A 15,841-nucleotide genomic window follows, 5' to 3' on the forward strand; every position below is an offset into this window, starting at 1 on the left:
TTGCGCCTAAGTGTCCATGCTTCCACTCAAACTTCAAATACCTGAAACTTAAGAGTTTTTGTCAGATATTAGGATAAAAAAGCATTTGAGGACACTAATTCTATTAAAATATGGCCCTAAATGAGTCCAATTTATGGACTCATCAGTAACCCCTAAAAATTTATTCATGTGACTTTGATTTTCGTTCATGGATGAATATTCAGAAGAGGGTAGAGGGTGTAACACCCTGCTCATTCGAAATATTTAAATTAATTTGTACCTTCAGGGCAAGATTAAAGGGGTGTTCAGATTGACTTTTTAAAGTAGCTTATAAGCTAACAATCATAAGTTGGTCATACCCAACTTTTGACTTTTAGCTTATTTTTATACATTTTTTTCTAAAAGTAAGTGCTTAAGAAACACTTTTTATCTTTCTCAAACATCTCCAAAAATAAAAAAGAGCTTAAAAGTCAAAAACTATTTTTAATAAGTCAATGCAAACACACTCAAAGAGTGTGTAGTATGCTAAGAAGGATGTGGTATAAGATAATTGAATCACACAATAATCATATGTTATGTTTTGAAATTAAGCAAATTGTTAAACGCAAGTCAGCGAAAATTATTGTAAATTACTTTCTTAAATTCTCTGAAATTTAGGTCAGATGTTTCAAAACTTTTCTCTCAATCTATAGAGAGTTAGAGGGGTCACTACCTATCAAATTGAAAATTTACAAGTCTAATTTCCAAGATATTTAATCATTCACTCATATGACTTCAAAATAAAGAGATGTTCATATTTTCACATGACTGTACAAGCAAATATATGAAGTGGGCCCTAGATTGGTGGAGGGTTTAAAATATGGAAAAATTACTGAAATACACGTCTTATGTTTCTCTTATTTCTAATATTCCCTTCTATTTCTAAAAACCTCTAAAATCCCTTATTTCTCTCCTAATTCTAAATTATTTTACAATGTATCCGAGCTTGTTTTTAATGTATCCGAGCTAGTTTTTAATGTATTTGAGCTACATATTATGTACGGAGAAGGGTCTAAAATACCCTTAAAGTATTGGAATTGGTACAAATATACCCTTCGTTTACCTTTTGGCCACAAAATGCCCTTGGGGTTAACCTTTGTGGGCCTATAATACCCTTTTCACAAACAGAATAAATAGTCCATTTAATTAGCATTTTCATTTAATACATGCACTATCTGATTCGTTGTAAAAAAATTTAACTAAAACTAAACTAACCCAACCCAAACCCGGATCCACCCAAAAAATACCCCGACCCATCTTCTAAAACCCAATTATTCTAGAGTAAAGTCTCCACCTACTCTTGTTTAATTTGCATAAGTAATTTTGAAAACATTGGGCATCAAATCAATCAAGAATCAGGGAGTTGAGAATGTGCTTAAATGCTGAAACACCAGCAATTGCTCTGGCAGCATTTCAAGAGTTAGCAGAACCGGCAGGAGTGAACCTATGAAACAAAATTGATAAAAAAGGGATGCTGCAGATATGGAGGCAATGCTTAAATTCAGAGTATAACTTTATTCAAGGCTAAAAATCGTGAAATCAAAGAAGTTTCAGTGCAGAACTAGTTGTTAGTGATAGGATGAAGATGCGCTTAGACAATATAGATATCTCTAAGGAATGTATTGATGTTCTGTTGCACATTATGCATTTTGTTGTAGTTTTAACTATATTTGTAGTTGATTTCGTGATTTAATAAGTACCTTATTTGCTAATTTTGTTAATGACATTTAAGGGAGACAAAATCATGCTCTTGGGGGTGCTATGTATACTCTTTGACTATGAGTATGTTGGATGGTTGGAAATGCTTTGACCAGATTTATAATGCATCTCTTCTTGAATCTGTATAGCTCATGGATTGTTACCTTTTTGAATGTTAGAAATGCATTTGAATAATTGAGTTTCAGCAGCTTGAAGAAAATAATTTGGGTTTTTCCCTTTTAGAATAATTGAGTTTTAGAAGATGGGTCGGGTGTTTTCTTTTGGGTGGATCCGGGTTTGGATTGGGTTAATTTAGTTTTAGTTAATTATTTTTTACAACGAATCAGATAGTGCCACATATTAAATGAAAATGCTAATTAAGTGGACTAATTATTCCGTTTGTGAAAAGGGTATTATAGGGCCACAAAGGTTAACCCCAAGGGCATTTTGTGGCCAAAAGGTAAACGAAGGGTATATTTGTACCAATTCCAATACTTTAAGGGTATTTTAGACCCTTCTCCGTATTATGTATCAGGTTTGTTTTACTTTTCAGGGATTAATGTAATTACAAACTAAATAGGGATAGATTATAATTTCATATAAAAACTATATGATTCCTAAAATGTATCCTCTTCAATTTTTTTCACTTATTTTTCATGGATAACCATAAAACTCAGATATTAACACATAAATGCACCCTTTGATATTGATGATCTTAGTTGGGTCTTTGACGAAATTTGTTTTCCACGTTGAGCTTATCATCATGGTATAATTTACTCTGTCGATATGTGTTTATAGATTATGTTAGAGCCAATGGAGCATATTGTGGATATTGTACTTATTTCTACTTCTTCTATGAAAATAAATATGTTAGACTTATATTGTTTTACTATATTGTTGTTAGTTGTTGTCCCTCTTTGGTATGTTATGTTATGTTTCTTCTTATTATTTTTCAATGTATTCTTTAGTTTTGTGTTGTTCTTAGTTACTCTAATATTTCATAAATCGAACCGAGGATCTTTCAGAAACAAATCTCTACCTTTTTGAGGTAATAGTAAGATCTTTATAGCTACCCTCATAAAATCCCTATACTGGGTTATTGTGGTTGTATTATTGTTGTTGGTTATGCTTGTTGGTAAACTTCACTCTGCGGATTGGGTTATTTGGATTTGTGCGGGGTTTATTATTGTTAGGGATTGATTTGGGTCATGACAATACTAATGGAAGTATGAGGACTTTTGCAATATTTGGGCTAAATACAAATCAACTCGTCACATTGATTTGTGAATTGATGTGTCTATCATTTTAATGATTTTTTTCATGTCAGTAGAAAAAGGCTCATTTATAACAATTTAGTCACACATATATACAATGGTGGAGGGAGGATTTTCATCAAGGGGGTTCAGAAAAATATTAATCATGTAAATAATATCTACAAATAAACGGGTTGAATCGGATATAAACGGGTCGGATTAAACGGTCGAATCAAGAAAAAAAGGGTTTTTTAATATTTGACTTTATAATTAGGGATTAAACTAATAAATCCTAAATTCCCAATCAACTTTTTAATTTTTTGGAACTAAACATCGTTTTCTAATTGCATTATTATTATTATTTTAAAAATAAAACGCCTAAAATATAAGCTGATAAAAAAAATGCCTCTGCCTGGATTCGAACACGCGACCTAGCGTGCAGTAGAGCGAATTCATGAACCCCCAATGCCATTGAGCTAAGCCTTTGGTGTATGTTCAAGGGGTTCAATAGTATATATATATACACATATATTAAAAATTTAATCTTATATATATAGTGTAATTCCCCCTTCGTTCAACGTAAATCCGCCCCTGCATATATATATATATATATATATATATATATATATTATTATTATTATTTTTTTATTTTTTTATTTTTTTTATTTTTTTATTTTATTTTATTTTTTTTTAAAGAGAAGACAAAATATATAAGAAGTAAGTGAGGTAGTCTTCTTTTTTTATTCAAGATGAAGTCCATCTCAACTACAGAAATAATAGGTTTTAAAATAAGGATATATTTAGACTTGAAAGTTTGTTAACGGGATATGAGTAAAGTTGTCGAAATGGATTAGTCCAGTCTAGTGGTGGCAAATGGGCGAGTTGAAAATGGGTCAACATAAAATGGGTAATAATTTAATCCGTCCATATTTGATATGGGTAAAAATGGATTGGGTAACAAATGGATTAGGTAAAATACTAGTGACTCATATTTTAATGAGTAAATAGTACTCTACTTAAGAATTCAACATGGAGAAAATATTTTAGTCTTTTCTTAGATGAAAAATGTTGAAAATGCTTCATTTAGTTTTATTGTATCATAAAAGTAAAAAAATATCCTATAACTTTTCAATATAAAATAAAATTATGTAATAACAAGGGAAAAATATTTTTAATTTCAAAAGTAAATGAATATTTGCATTTTAGGACTAAAACATGCTTAATGCACTTTAAGCAATGTCAATACTAATACATGATTTGCTTATTTTACACTACTTATTATTTATTATCCAACATAAAATAAAACAAATAAGAAAATATAGTTATTATTAACAAAATAAATGTACATTTAAGTATATGTTTTTGGAGGGCCAAAGACTTCACATTTTCAATTATAGTGAAAAATAATTAGTTTTATAGAAGAACATAAGAAGCAAGAGAAGTTACAGTATTTTTAATGATATCATGAATTTATAGTGAATAAAAATTAGAAGCTTAACTCATTTAACTAATCCATACTTTATTCATATTTTACCCATATTTTACCCATGTAAAAGATCACTCACCCAACCCATTAAAATATGGACGAGTTGGGCGGGTTACCAAAATATGAGCTCATTTTACCAACACTAGTCCAGTCTAAGCCCCATGAGCCAAGAATTTTGATGGGCTAGAATGAATTGATCTTTCATTTGAAAGGACCTTGAAATAGTCAACCCAATCCAACGCTAAAAGGGACACGAGATACCTTTTTTTCTTTTCAATCTAAATCAAACTTAAAATTATGTCAATATATTAAGTTTTTAACATGCTTAACAAAATTATATGAAAGCACATAATAGTTACAATCATAACATACATTATACATATGATTAGTGGTGCTTCCAATTATAATCTCATATCTAAAATATATAACATCATGAAAATGAAAATGAAAAGATTTTTAAATTAAATATGACAAACAATGATGTTGTTTCAATGATTCTAGATAAAAATCTAGCAAAAACTATTTTTTTTTTAAATAATGATTTTTTTTACAAATAAATAAATAATAAATTTTGAAAAAACAAACTTGTAAACTAAAGAACAATTACGCCTTAAATTTTTTAGTTATTTTAATGGGCAAATTACAGAAATCACATACTTTTAAGGCAAAATTACAATTTATCCCTTAAAAGTTTATAATTACAGAAATCCCTCAAACGGATACAATAATATAAGCGCTAATACATTAATCTGATGTGCTAGATACAATAATATAAGCGTTGATACATGCGCGAGATACAATAATATAAGTGTTGATACATGCGCGAGATACAATAATATAAACGCTGATACATTAACCTGACGCGCGAGATACAATAATATAAGCGTTGATACATTAATTTGATGCGCGAGATACAATAATATAAGCGCTGATACACTAATCTGATGTGCGAAAATGAGGGATTTTGGAGATTTGTAAAACTTATAGGGGATAATGGTAATAAGTAAACTAAAATTTGGGATTTCTGTAATTTTTCCTATGTTAATTCAATTAAATAATATGTTTGGCCCATGGATCAACCCCGACCCAATTTTGGTCAGGCCTCGAGGACCAAGGACTTATTTTGGCCTAGCTTATAAACCCTAGTTTTAAATGGGCTTAGAAAATCTTATTCTAACTCTATCTCAATAACGAATTGAATTGGCCCCATAAGCTAAGCCCATTTTGATGACATAACTCATTTTAACGACTCTAAAATATAAGCATTATTGAGCTAATTTGCTATCAAAGATGTCATTTTTGTCCTATATCTAATAGTTATAGCCTTCTCCACATAGTTAATAATGAACACTTACGTAAGTAATCTAATTGTGTTAAAAGAACCAATAGTAATTTGGTCAACTCTAACATAATATTATTTATTTTTGTTTTGGCTTTTGAGATTAACAATATAATATAATTTATAATGAGATTGTGTGAGAAAAGAATTAATAGTAATTTAATCAATTCAAACACTTGATTCATCTATTATCTATTATTATAGGTAGACAACATTAACAAGGATAAAGTAACAAACAAATAAAAAGATTGATTCATCATTTGTAATATTAGTCAATTCCGTAATATTAATCAATCGATTTATTGAGTAATTTATAAATAAATTATCAAACTAATAAAAATTATATCGTCAAATTTCATTCAAAAACAAAATTTGAAAATCATTTCTATTTTTGACCATTTCATAGATTTAAGTATTATTCATTTGTTTTGACTTGTGATATTAACAAAATTTACCATTATTAATTGTATGATAAAAGAATGTGATAGTAATAAGTTGGATTCACAAGGAAGAAGGGGGGGAGCGGTGGGTAGTTTGAATTATAGTAAAGTAGCAGCCAGTAGGTAGACCATTCCATAATGGTGCAATAATGAAACTACTTTATTTTAAGAGAATTTTTTAGAAATAGGTTATATAGATATAGTTTTGATAATTGTGTTTTATAGCTATAGTTTTATTCGTTATGGAAGCTGTGGTTTGTATATTTCGTTTGCGAATATATAAGTAGGATAAGTATATACAAATTATGTATTTATACATTTAGGAACTTTTCAGAATTCCGTTTGTATATTTCGCTTGCCAATATACAAACACGTTAATTCATTATGAATTTTTCATAAATCGTATACAAATAATTAGAGTAAGCATATACAAAATTTTGAATTTATAAATTCAGCAACCGAATTATACAAATTTTGGATTTATACAAGTTAGACTAATAACAAGAATTGGAGAAACTATCTATAGCCGCGAATTACATTTTTCTTAAACCGTAGCTATAATACCTAATATAGGCTAAATATTTTCTATTCTGCTTAATTTTCCCTTATTTTAATCAGTCAATTCAAATTTAAGCTCTTGATAGGACCATTCCGTATGGTGTACCTGCAAGTTGCTTGCTTCGTTGCCACCACCGCATTTAGCGCCCCCCTTTTCCATCCCCACAACCTCCATTCTTCCTTTCTCTTTTTTCAACTCTTTGATTCCTTCCTTTCACCAACGCGTCACAGATCCTCTTCTTCTTCCTTCTTTCATCATCTCTATACTTCCTTCTTTGGTCAGAGACGACCTGTGACCAACTCAAACTTAGTCTTCTCACAAACAAACGCGCATTCCCCCCATTTCTCTTTTTACACCAAATCTATAAGAAAAATCGACTTTTTATCACGTCTCTTACACACCCTTTTCATTATTTTTCAAACAAAGTTGCCAATCTTGAATTGCTGCTGTTACTTGTTGTGACAAGCTCAGATTAGTTTGGTAAGTTGGAGATGATAATGGAAGGATTTCAAGCAACCCCAGATGATGGTGGGATAGCAAAGAGGCTTTGGGTCAAGTTCAAGAACGAATCTTTATGTGCTCTTTATACTCCTTTTGTCGCCTGTTTGGCATCTGGGACTTTAGATTCAAAATCATTTCTTCACTGTATCTCTCAAGATGTCTATTTTCTTCAAGCTTTTGCTCACGCGTAAGAACCCTTTTCCCCCTCACTTTATATCGCTATTTAATTATTAACTTGGGATTGAAGGGAAATTGTAGTTGCTGTTGCTGATTTCTATGGAATCTGTTGATTGATTATTTGTTCTTTTGTTACAGATATGAGCTGGCGGAGGATTATGCTGATGATGATGAAGATAAGGAAGCTATTCGTGTAATGAGAAAGCGTGTGTTAAGGAAGCTTAAAGATCAAGATGATCTTGTTCGGGTAAGTTACATCTATGCATAAGAGTTTCCCCTACCTGGTTAATTTCTCTTGCTCATATTGAAATTGATAGACCAACATAGGATGCTACCAACTAGTTGAGATTAACACTTAGTAAATGATGATCTTATTAGGATTAAGGCTCAAGTGGTGATTGCTATATAAACTTAATGGTCTTGTTAGAGATTTGTATTGTAGTTTAATGTTGGGTTAGTGTGAGATCTGGAATTGAGGCATAGGTGTGTTTGATATTAAGGAAAATGTTTTCTTGGAAAATAAATGGTTTTCTTACTATTTTCTAGTGTTTGCTAAGTAAGCATAACATATTGTCCCAAAAATATTTGTATATAATCTATTCAAACACTATGGAGGGAGGGGAGGGGGAAGGGTGTGGTGGGGGCTGTGGGGATGGAGGTGGGCGGAAAGGAGACAATCGGACATTTTTCTCATTTAGGAACTTGTTTTTCAGTAGAAAATATTTTCCAAATTTTTTGAATGACTGAACATGGGAAAATTGGAAATTATTTCCCATAATCCATACACACCCATGATTGACTGATTTTTCATATTGTAGTTCAGGCTAACCATTTCAATAGTCAAAGTAATAACAACCAGATCTCTTCTTGCATTTTCTACTTGGGCATGTGATATTGATTGGTAATCTGGAATCATAAATAAATGTAAGATTCTTTTATTGAACTCAAGAGAGCCATGCACATTTTTTTTTTCTCCAACTCAAGCCTTAGTGATTACAAATTCAGTTTCCTTCTTTTCCATTTTCTCATTGGGAAAAAGGGCAAGGTTAAAATTCCTCCATCCCCTAATCTTATCTCGTCTTGTTCTTATAGCAAAGGGTAGTTTAATTGAAAACATGAATTTTGATGGATAAACTGTTGACCTAGTAGTTTATCTCTTGGTGCTAATTTGGGGGTACTACTAGAAGATTTTTTTAGGGTTAGAAGTTCACTCTTTAACATGTTCATAAGATGTGAAGTGAAATATGACAAAGAGAAGAAAGATGAGAGTTCAGTGGTTTGATGGGTTGTTGCACACTTATTGGAACATCTTCAAAATGTTTTGATTTTTTCCGAAGAATGGATAAAGTCTAAAAAGTGACTGTTCTTGCATTAATCATATCAGCTTGTTGTAGAGCTGTCTGTAGTCCATACTATCAGTATTATTTATTGGTAATGGCCCATCTTCAGTTTTTAAGGGTATATCATAATGCAGGAATGGGGCTTTGAACTTCCAGAAGTTAGCACCTGTGACAGTGCCACAGTTAGATACACTGACTTTTTGCTGGCCACAGCAGCAGGAAAAGTTGAAGGGGAAAAAGGTCGTGGTAAAATTGTGACTCCTTTTGAGAAGACGAGACTTGCTGCCTATGCACTTAGTGCAATTGCACCCTGTATGAGGCTTTACAGCTTTCTTAGCAAGGAGATTAAGGCTGTTCTAGTCCCTGAAGAGAGCACTAACATCTATGAGAGATGGATCGACTGTCTATGTTCAGAAAGTTTTGAGGTGAGTTTGATTCTTAAGGGATGCATTATTTTTGTTTTTATAGGGATTTCTTAACCAAATGGCAGGTAACTCTAGTTGGAATTCGTCTAACTGCTCTCTTGTAATGATTCTGTACTTAGGCAAATGCTTCAAGGATTGAGGACTTGCTGGATAAACTAAGTGTTACCTTGACTGGCGAAGAACTTGATGTTGTGGAAAAGCTATATCACCAAGCTATGAAACTTGAATTGGAATTCATCGCTGCTCAGCCAATTACTCAGTCCACTATAACCCCCATTTCTCAAGTCCAAGAGGCAGCAGGATGCAATCTTACTCTGTTTTGTGATTTTGACATGACCTGCAGTGCTGTTGATTCCTCTGCCCTTTTGGCAGATGTTGCTATCATTGCAGCAGCAAAGACTGACCTGGAAGATTGTGAATCCCCATATGTTCATATTTCTGCAGCTGATCTTCGGGCTACTTGGAGCAATCTTTCCAGCAAGTATATTGAGGAATATGAGGAATGCATAGAAAGCATCAGGCCTAGTGAAACAGGTATGTAGTCTTTATCTATTCTTTCAGTAGATGCCTCTTTTTAGCATAATATTATGACAATGAGAAGCCCTAAGACATCTCCAATTTATCGCAGTTGGGAGGTTTGATTATGAGGGCCTGTGTAAAGCACTAGTGCAGCTATCTGATTTTGAAAGTAGAGCAAATGATATGGTGGTTCATTCTGGTGTATTAAGAGGGTTGAGTCAGGAAGACATAAAGCGGGTTGGGGAGCACCTCATCTTCCAAAATGGTTGCAAAAATGTTTTACAAGAAATTTTGGGGCGTGAAAACATGCATGCTGATGTTCATATACTGTCATATTGCTGGTCTGGAGATCTCATCAGATCAGCTTTTTCTTCAGGTATGCTTGTTTCAGCTTATTGCCTGATCATGCACTTCATTGAGTTTTATATTTTCAGATTAGGCATTATATCATAAAAGTCACCAATATGAAAGTTTTTGAGTGCTGAATAGTGGATATCTCGAGTAATAAATATGACCATTTAAGGTGATCCACACAAGAGATCCCAATGAGGGATAGAGAGTTCACAGGAAAAGATGATTATGCATCTCATTGGAGGAGAAAGTTACGATTAGAGACTATTAGGAATTTTCTAAGGTTGATCACCAAGAATAGCTAGTGAGTAGCTTGAACTCCATTAAATAATTTGCTGCAGAACACAAAGCAATGAAAACGTCTCCAATATGTAATAAACTAGCTGGCTGAATGTGATCAAAGCAGGAAATTCAAATTCATTTTCTTGTACCAATTGCACACAGGGATAGTGGATAATAATGCCCGGTATTCTATGGTTTAATCAAATACTGCAGATGTGAGCACTAATGAGATATAAAAGAACTTGTGAATGGAACTAGGTTGTGTACCTATAGATGTGGATATCCTCTTCTTTTTTTGATGAAGTAATGATATTTCATTGAAAAACATCAAGAAGATGCATTATTGCAACTTATAAGGCAGAAGTACTAAAGTGTACAAGAAAGAATTAGACAATCCCTTTACAATGTATCAATCTATGACTAGGGAGCTAACAAAATCCAAAAATTGGTCAGTTTAACTTGATCCAGCAAAAAAGGTTGTGTAAACATTTAACTTTGGGAGAGTGATTTGGAATTGAGATTCCATCATACTCCTATGGTCAAAGCAAAAATTATGATATCTGGAATTCTTTTCTGTTAGATATGGATTGATTGATTCAACTTTAAGCTGTTGGTTGATATTCTCTCCCATTAACAGGGGCCTTAACAGAGTTAAATGTGCACTCAAATGAGTTACCTTATGAAGGATCTGTTACCACTGGTGACATGATTAAGAAGATGGAATCTCCTATGGACAAGCTTCAAGCCTTTAACGACATCCTGAAGTCCCGTGAGAATAATGGCAAACATACTACAGTTTATGTTGGAGGTTCAGTTGGTGACTTTCTTTGCCTGCTCAATGCAGATGTGGGCATTGTGATTGGTATGAGTGCTGGCCTCAAGAGACTAGGTGACCAGTTTGGTGTTTCTTTTGTTCCTTTGTTCTCCGGTTTGGTAACAAAACAGAGAGAACTAGCTGAAGGTAGCTGTTCTGGTTGGACGGGGATGTCTGGTATTCTTTACACCGTCTCCAGTTGGGATGAGATACATGCATTCATTTTGGGATTATAGACTTCCAAGTCCCCAGCCGGAACCATACGTCACAGGGATCTGGGGGTCGCTAAATTTGTCTGAAAATAACAAGCATTTAGATAGGTTATATCATCTAACATGTGGCTAATCAAAGTAGATTCCCATGTTGTCATTTCTCGATCACTTTTTCGTCGAGGACTAGTAACCTGTGTCAAGTTGTACTGTAGTGGGTGATTTTTATAGGGCCCAAGGCTTATAGTTTGTTTTCTTCATGCTACTCACCTCTAGTCCAGCGCATCGGCCTCCTGTTTCTAGCAGGCTGATTACTTTTCTCAAGCTTTTAAGAGAGAGAGAAGAATGAGACTCATTGAGGGAGTGCTTACAATGAATTTGTTGTGTAAATCCTGAATGTGAGGTGATTTTATTAGGAATCTCATTTTCAGGATATTGTTGCTTCACATATATTTTAGTTAAGGCAACATTGAAATGTCAATTGTTTTATCAAGTTTATTTACTTGTAAACTGAACAAATTGGTTTGAACTATTGTTTTTTTGTTATCATTTTTTCCTGGAGTAATGAATTAATTATGGGGAATGTATTACTTTCTCATTTGTTAAATGTTTATCTCAATGGATGTGTTGTTTCCACAAAGTGGTTTTGTGGTATATCGTAAATTAGCTAGTTTGTTTTACCAGTCTCCTATAAAAGCAGAGCTACCGCCATTTTGTCATTGAATATTTAAGATAATAATAATTCAAATAATGAGACAGTATGGTACGAAGGAAAATGATTTTCTAGAAAAAACCTTTTCGAAAAACAAGTGGATTTCTTACTTATTTTTTAGTGTTTGATAAGTAAATAAGAAAATATTATCCCAAGTGTATTTATATGTTGTTAGCAAGTGGCGGGGGTGGGATGGGGGTTAAGATTAGAAGGGTGAGGAGGAGACAATAAACTTTGGAAGATCATTTATGCAATTTTTTTTCTTATTTTCACTAGGAAAGTTGTATTCTACGTTTTTGAGGAACTTATTTTAAAAAAATATATATTTCAAAACAATAGAACAATTGGTTTCCTTCATACCAAACACACTAATGTTTGGATTATTTTCCTCATAAAACACTAAAATCAAATTTTAGAGAGAAGTATTGAAAATACCATGAATTTGACACAAATTATTAGTTTCATCCTCAAACTGTTTATAACATTAGAAAACCCTCTCTACTTGACTAATTAAACTTAAATATATCTCCGATCTGCTACGTGACATAACAAGTAGACTCAAACTCTTGTAGGAGCATTAAACTCTTAATAAAAAGTTGAGAGATGGTTGAAACACCCCTAAACTTGACAAGAACCTAAGGCTGTATTTTACTCATGTTACAAGATTATGGTGTATTTAAGTTCAGTAGTCAAAGTAAAGAAATATTTTAAGGCCGTTACTAGTTTAAGGATAAAATTAATAATTGCTATTGAGTTTAGGAATATTTCCAATATTTTTTCTAAATTTTATAGACATGTTCTCTACAATGTCTTAAAAGTGTAAAAATTAGATTCACAAATTGATTGTTCTATACACATATACATATGCTGTCTACTTTGTGGAAGTACTTGGCAATAATGCCATAACTTTTTTAAAAACGGCAAACCGAAAGCTAGCAAATAAATTAAAGTTAAAATTAAGTGTGATTTTTTATATTACAGTATTGAGTGTGAAAACTTAGACAAACATTAATTTGTTGCCATTATTAAGATTTGGGACACTTTCTACGTCTTTAAATTTTCTTTAATTATGAGATTAAACACTTTTTAAAAAAAAATAAATTAGATGTGTTAATCCCTCCCTTATAATCTTAATGAAGGGCATTCTTTTCATGCAAATAATATGTATTAAATTTACACACCACTTTTCCTTATCTTTTATTTATTTATTGGGATCATGTTAGTGAGTAAGTCTATTTGTGGTGCATGTGGCACATGTGGAGCCACTGTGATTTTGGTTTTGTTTTTTCATCAATCATTCAATTCTCTCTTTGGGAATATAATTAACAAAACTTTAAAACCTTTGGGGTGTATTGAAAGTACATTTAACCCCATGTGGATGCTCTCACTCCCATCTATCCCACACATCAAATCATTGAGAATCAATCCTATTATTTTAAATAATTTATCTTTCTCTAAACACATTAGATCACCGAATGTGAGTGTCCAATATGTGTTTTCATATTACCTATATGATCCATTGCTTTTTATTAGGTTGAGAATACATACTTTTATTTCAAGGTTTTTTTTTTCTTATTCTTTTCTCCTTTTAGGATCTGTTTGATATGAAGGAAAATATTTTCATGTTTATATTGAGAGTTTTTTCTTTGGAAAAGGGGTGGTCCTGAATCGAGGTAGAGAGGTCTAGAAAATATTTTTTATTTTAGCTAGAGAGTAGAAAATACTTTTTATGAAAATAGTTTCTAATTCAAAAATCAATCCCGATAATCTATGCGGTACATGCTCAAACACCCGAATCAGAATACGACTCTGACAATCAATCGGGATCCGACCCTAATACCTGACCTCGACTCTTGACTCGGGATCTGACATTCAAACTGAGACCTGAACTTGACACTCAAATCAGGACACAAACACGATGACGGATACAGATCCAACCCGACACCTGACTCAAGCCCCTACATTTGAATTGAGACCCGAACTTGACACCCGACTCAGGACCTAACCCCGACTCTCAATCTGGGACCCGACATTCAAACTAGGACCTGATCCCTACTCCTGAACTGAGACCTGACACCCAAATCAAAACCTGATCTCGACACTCAACGTAAGACTCGACTCTCGCAACGGTGACCCAACTCCGACTCTCGATTCGGGACCTAACTTTTAAATTGGAACCCAACATTGACACTAGACTCAAAATTTGACTCCAACACCTACTCGAAATTACACCCCGACACCTAACTCGAGATCCGACCTTGAATCCTGACTCGAGACCCGACATCCAAATTGGGATCTGACTTTGACCCAATCAAGGAATTTGATCTCAAATCAAGATTGGAAGTCAGTTTCTGAATCGAGAATTTGGAGTTGAATCTCGCCTTAGTATAAAAAATTAGTACACGAGACTTGAATTAGGGTGGAAAGTTGAAGTGTGAGATTGAAAAAGAGTTTTGAAAAATGTTTTCCTTACTGCTTGGAGATAAGTCATTTTCCTTAAATTTGAGGAAAATAAGTTACTACTACTATTCGATCTTTAAAAAAAATCACTCACTTATTCAAAAAAATTATAAAATGTTAGGATAATTTATTTCCTTAGAAGTAATACCCATTCATTTGTTATAATAACACAAAATTTGATAATTTTTTTAAAAAATTATCCATAAATTCTTGTGATTTTCAACATGTGATGTCATTAGTAATAAAATGAAATTAAGAAGTTAAAACTATGAAATAGGGGGGGAATAATAGAAATGTCTTAACATGATTTGTCTGTCTAATTAATAATTGGAAAAAAAAGAAAAGAAAATAGACAAGGAAGATGCAGTTTCACATGAGCCCCTCAATACTTGAGAAGCCAAGAAACAGCACCTAACAAAGTCACACACTACTCACTACCTATTATTTTTATAATTCAAAGAAAAATACCTCAAATGCTCCCACATGATTCCATGTGAATTTTTTCATGTTTTCCCCTTTGTTTTACTCTATTTTAAATTTAATTGATAGGTACACTTGTTTCCTCCATTTTCCCTATCTGTTAATTTTATCTCCTTTTAATTTAACCAATTTTCTATTCATTTGACTATCCTTCAATATAAGGGAAGGGTCATGTTATTAAGATTCAAATTTAAAAAAAATCAAAAACTTTTATATATGTACAATTTGCGACCAAATTGATTGAAAAAGACGATATCGAAAAAGATTTATCTAATTTGAACAACTCACATCATAATAATAACAGTATAGCTTCAATTCCAAACATGATATGATCATACTATTTCATTTATTTGTGTGTATGAGTCACTTGGTTACAATTTTTTCTGTTGTGTTGATTCTTGATATTTACCTCTTAATTTGGAATAGAAGTTTCTTGGATCCAGATCAATAAATGAAACAGAAAACGAGGTGGGTAAGGTCTTTAACTAACTTTAGAAAAGAAATAAGTAATTTTAGAAAGTCATCTTGTGGCCACTTTCTACTTTGTCTAATCTAATAAAGAAGGCATAATGTATAAATATATGATGAATAGACACTTAAACTTGTATAAACTTGAATAATTAGAGATACACATACCATGATATGGCATTGACATAATACACGTAGGATGTGAATTGCTACATAGGACACGTGTATCTACTTGTTAACTCTATACAAGTTTAAGTGTCTATTCGTGCACACCTAAAGTTGGAAGACATAGATATCAAATGAGACTAAG

General features: G+C 32.5%; 1 protein-coding gene across 1 annotated transcript; it reads left to right on the top strand.

Moving 5' to 3' along the window:
• The first annotated feature begins 7,029 nt into the window (after nucleotides 1-7,029).
• Nucleotides 7,030-12,018, top strand: LOC125808946 (bifunctional TH2 protein, mitochondrial-like). Its single transcript, XM_049488627.1, has 6 exons — nucleotides 7,030-7,481; nucleotides 7,610-7,718; nucleotides 8,946-9,236; nucleotides 9,356-9,770; nucleotides 9,865-10,131; nucleotides 11,026-12,018. Exons 1-6 carry the CDS (start codon nucleotides 7,285-7,287, stop codon nucleotides 11,436-11,438), a joined length of 1,692 nt encoding a protein of 563 aa, XP_049344584.1. The 5' UTR covers nucleotides 7,030-7,284; the 3' UTR covers nucleotides 11,439-12,018.
• Nucleotides 12,019-15,841: the final 3,823 nt, after the last annotated feature.

Source organism: Solanum verrucosum, unplaced genomic scaffold (assembly GCF_900185275.1).
Source record: "Solanum verrucosum unplaced genomic scaffold, falcon-dt-bn FXZP01000435.1, whole genome shotgun sequence".
Taxonomy (NCBI): Eukaryota; Viridiplantae; Streptophyta; class Magnoliopsida; order Solanales; family Solanaceae; genus Solanum; species Solanum verrucosum.

Excerpts from the sequence above, each read along its gene's own strand:
- LOC125808946 (XM_049488627.1), top strand. The coding sequence starts at position 7,285 with ATGATAATGGAAGGATTTCAAGCAACCCCAGATGATGGTGGGATAGCA. Across the intron at positions 9,771-9,864 it reads CATCAGGCCTAGTGAAACAG|TTGGGAGGTTTGATTATGAG; the intron begins GTATGTAGTCTT and ends AATTTATCGCAG. Across the intron at positions 10,132-11,025 it reads CAGATCAGCTTTTTCTTCAG|GGGCCTTAACAGAGTTAAAT; the intron begins GTATGCTTGTTT and ends TCCCATTAACAG.